This window comes from Hyposmocoma kahamanoa, unplaced genomic scaffold, assembly GCF_003589595.1.
Source record: "Hyposmocoma kahamanoa isolate Upper Pololo Valley unplaced genomic scaffold, ASM358959v1 172, whole genome shotgun sequence".
Taxonomy (NCBI): Eukaryota; Metazoa; Arthropoda; class Insecta; order Lepidoptera; family Cosmopterigidae; genus Hyposmocoma; species Hyposmocoma kahamanoa.
Window position 1 is genome coordinate 1,088,483 of NW_020653622.1, and position 4,448 is coordinate 1,092,930.

General features: G+C 39.5%; 1 protein-coding gene across 1 annotated transcript; it reads left to right on the top strand.

Moving 5' to 3' along the window:
- The first annotated feature begins 982 nt into the window (after window positions 1-982).
- Window positions 983-1,351, top strand: LOC113225758. Its single transcript, XM_026458167.1, has one exon. It carries the CDS (start codon window positions 983-985, stop codon window positions 1,349-1,351), a length of 369 nt encoding a protein of 122 aa, XP_026313952.1.
- The last annotated feature ends 3,097 nt before the right edge of the window (window positions 1,352-4,448 follow it).

The following is a 4,448-nucleotide window of genomic DNA, read 5'->3' on the forward strand; positions in this document are numbered from 1 at the left end:
GCGAGTGCCATGGACACACACATAGATAACTACAAATTACACCCAAACTCACGAGAAAAATAAATGTAGGCCATACAAATATTTCTCCCGGCCCGGGAATCGAACCTGGGACCTCTGCGTGGCAATCCGGCGTGGTAACCGTTCGGCCACGGAGGCAGTTATATAGGAATCGATGAGAACACGATGCGAGACACCAGAGGAAGCTTCGTCAGATGCCCGTCGTCTCAACAAAACCATCTGCAAGTCGTTACAAAAAGACTGGGTAGATATCAACTGACGAAGCTAAATACCTCGGACAGTGAAACTGTTACATCTGTTCCAGGAATTCTCGCAGAAGTCGAGGACTATACAGCAGTCTACATGCCTCGCGTGTTCCAAAGCCACCACCCAACGCGAATGACTCAAGAGTCACACTTGCACGCCACTTCACAGACGACCTGCCAAAAGTGGATGAAGACAAAATTGGGAGGGTTCTTAAACAGCTTAATAATGGGAAGGCTTCCGGCGAAGACGGAATAACCTCTGAGCTTCTCAGGGCAGGAGGAGACCCAGTGCTCAGAAAGCTCAAGGAGCTATCCAACGCCGTCATAGCCAATGGGACTACCCCAGAGATGTGGAGCTGAAGCGTGGTAGCTTTATTTTTCAAAAAAGGAGACAAAACCCTCTTGAAGAACTACAGACTCCGGAGCCACGTTTATTAGCTATTATCGAGAGTCCTCACAAATCGTCTCGCCGGAAGATTTGACGCTTCCCAGCCATCGGAATAGGCAGGGTTTCGTAAAGGCTATAGGATCGTGGACTACATACACACTGTTTGGCAAATTATACAGAAGCCCGAAGAGTATAATAAGCGACTGCGTCTAGCATTTGTGGACTACGAGAAAGCCTTCGACTCCATCGAAACTTAGGTTGTTCTGGATTCCTTGCAGCGATACCAAGTCGATTGGCGGTACATAGAGGAAATCTGTACAGCAAGGCCATGATGTCTGTCCAAGTACAAAGTAAGAAGACAAGACCCATTCAGTTGCACAGATGCGTGAGACAGGGAGATGTTATCTACGCGAAACTGTTCTCAAACGCTCTGGAGGACGTCTTCAAGACACTTAATTGGACCGGATTGGTCATCAACGTCAATGGCGAAAATCTCACACACCTTCGGTTTGCCGACGACATCGTTATAATGGCAGAATCGCTGCAGGATTTGCAGAAAATGCTGAACAGCCTTAATGCTGCCTCATTATCGGTCGGTCTTCAGATGAATTTGGACAAGACTAAGGTCTTGTTCAATGAGCTCGTCATCTCGGAACCGATCTCGATTAATGGCGAAAGGCTCGAAGTTGTCCGAGAATAGGTCTTTGGTTCCAGTTTACAGTTTTGGAATGTGCAGTTGTTATTAACAAAGTATTGCCTTCCTGTGGTTCCGTCAAATTCATCAAACCCATGCCATGAAAGGATGTAAATGAAATCGTTTTCGCTTTCTGCTACATAGAAATAAAATACCAAAACGAACATACAATTCAAAATGTGTCTCCTTCCATCTACATTAATTTTAATTCCATAAAATATATATTTTTTAATCTGAACTTTTTCGATGCTTATGATCTCTTTCTGACAACTATTAAGACTACCTTTAACAATAGAATTCCACGTTTCATATCAATTAGGGTAAGAATGTTCCATTGTTTATACCATGCACAGCGATTACCTTTGCCTACACAACTAGCGTGTCAAGCCATGTGTATAATCGCCGTACGCCGACGGCTGCTTTCATCAAACCAACCCTTTTTTTTGGGGTCAGCGAAATAATTATAATCTCATTCTGTAGCATTTGAAAAAATAATAGCAAGTCCGTCTTGTTTTGAATGAAATGTCACCATTGCCGTAATAAAAAGTCGACAGATCGGGTAAATTCCCTAGGGACCCCAACTTATTGAATCCAAGAAAGATGCGGTTGACAATGAATGTCACTTACAACATTAGTTAAGAAAAGCATGCTGTTCATTGTTTAGTAAGGATACAGTAGAACAACTTTACTTGGGGCTATCGCGTGTATATTTACATCGAATATAGGTGGAGGTTATTAAGAGAGATTATTAAATAGTGTCTTTCATGAATTCAGGCAATTTTGGGGTCAATAAGGATTTTTTTTATAATATCCAGTGACGGGACGAACAAGTCGTGCACCTGATGGTAAAAAACATGCCTGTCCACAACAATTGCAGTGCCACTCAAGAGCTTTTAATTGCAAGGATCTGAAGGGCACTACCACTGCGCCCGTCACCCTGAGACATACGTTGACAAGTCCCATGTGCCTGTAATTTCACCAGTACCCTTACCCTTCAAAACCGGATCACAGTAATGCTGACATTACTGCTTGGCGGTAGAAATAGGTAAGGTGGCAGTACTTCAGTGCAGTACATAGGATTTTGCCAGTATAAAACGGAACGGTGACCACTCTTTTCTTGAACTCCTGGTGATGTGTATCGCATCATTTAGAATAAGGAGCGCTTACTGTTATTTATTTAAACACCATAGAACAAAATATTAATATTATTTCTCTGCTTTTGGAAAAGTATTGAGACCGGCCTTTGGTATAGACCGAATGTACTAATGTATAATGTAATAATAAAATATATAAAGGCTTGTTAGTTGTGTAGCAACAGGCACAGTGGAAACAATGGACAGCATTCTTTCCGTAATTGACGTAAAACATGGAGGTCTATTATTGACAATAGTCTTAACGCTGCACTGAAAGTGACCATACCCATCAAAAATAATAATAAAAAATATTTTGTAGAATTAAAATGTATGTAGCAGAAAGCAGACACATTTTGGATAATATGTTCGTTTTGGTATTTTATTTTTACGTAGCAGAAACAAAAAACGATTTCATTTACATCCTTTCATGGCACACGTCATATCCGTTTGAGGAAATCACAGGAAGGCAATATGTTGTTAAAAATAATTGCAAATTTCAAAACTGTTTCTTTACCTATGATAGGACATATTTCAAGGATATTTTGAATTTCGACGTAATTTTGTTTAATTCAATTGAGATGAGATATAACAGTAACCCGAATACAGCCATCCCACCTGTCAGATCACCAGAACAGAAATATATTTTCGTGAGTAAAGACCCTACAGACATGTTTCCCGGTTCACCTGATTATGATGGATTTTTCAATTATACATTTACATATAAACTAGATTCTGATGTCCCGTGGAGATTTCTTGTTGTAAGAAATAAGACAGACAATAAAATTATAGCACCTTCAACAAAAAATGTCAAGTGGAAGGATGTTAACGATATGGAACCGATTAGTGAAGAAATTAAACGGAAATTGAAAAGTAAAAATCAAGCTGCGGCTTGGTTGGTATCACATTGCGTTACACGTAGCAAACGTGAAGACTTAGTCGCAAAGTTGATAACAGAACTGGAAAGCTTAAATCTTAGCATAACTACTACTGGCAACGAACCATGTGTTGGTTCCTACGAGTATTTTACACCTTGTAGCAATGGGAATAATCCGGACGGGACCTATTCGCGCAATATTTGTAATAATTGGATTTTATCGACTCATTATTTTTACTTGGCGTTTGAGAATTCAATCAGTGAAGATTATGTAACTGAGAAAGTGTTAACTGCTACAAAAAACTTCGCCATACCGATTGTGTTTGGGGGTGCAGACTATACCAAGTTCGTTTCTTTAAATGACCTTTATTATAGTATTATATCGTTGTTATTTGTTTATAAACAGTCTAATAAAATACATTAATTACGAAGACTGTGACCCGAGGACTTAAAAAAAGACACAAAAATGTTATAAAAACTAAAACTTAATTGAAATTATTCCTAAGCTAAATTACAAACGTTTGCGTTCGATGTTAGAATCACAATTCTTGAAATAAAATTATAATTAATAATGAATTTTATTAACTAGGTTACACGGGCTTAGGCTGCGTCCTGGAATCGAACGATATCCTAATGCAGTCTCAGCTTTTTACTTAGGGCTGGTATATGTGACACCTCCACCCTTATAACAGCAACTGTTTGAGTGTCTTGGGAGCAAAAGTTGCTGGAGTACTTTGACGTGTCTCCGATTTACCAGGAACTGTATGCAGTTCGGCTCAGGCGCCTCCGTTTTTATCTGGGGCCTTTCTGTATGGCTTTTTAGGTAACATCGTCGTATAAATATGTGCACTTAATAACACTCCATAGAATGGTATCGTAGTATAGATTGCAATATGATTTTTTCTTATATATGAAGTCCTTTGAGATTAATGGAGTTCATTTCATGTGAGGTTGTGAATTCTGTTTCACAGCATCCATGGAAATTTTCATTATCTTCACTGGTTGGCCTTCGACTTGGTCGTTGGTGTTATAGACAGTGAATTCATCTGTACGTAATATACAATTCACAGGAACAGTAACTAGAAAACTGCCTCTT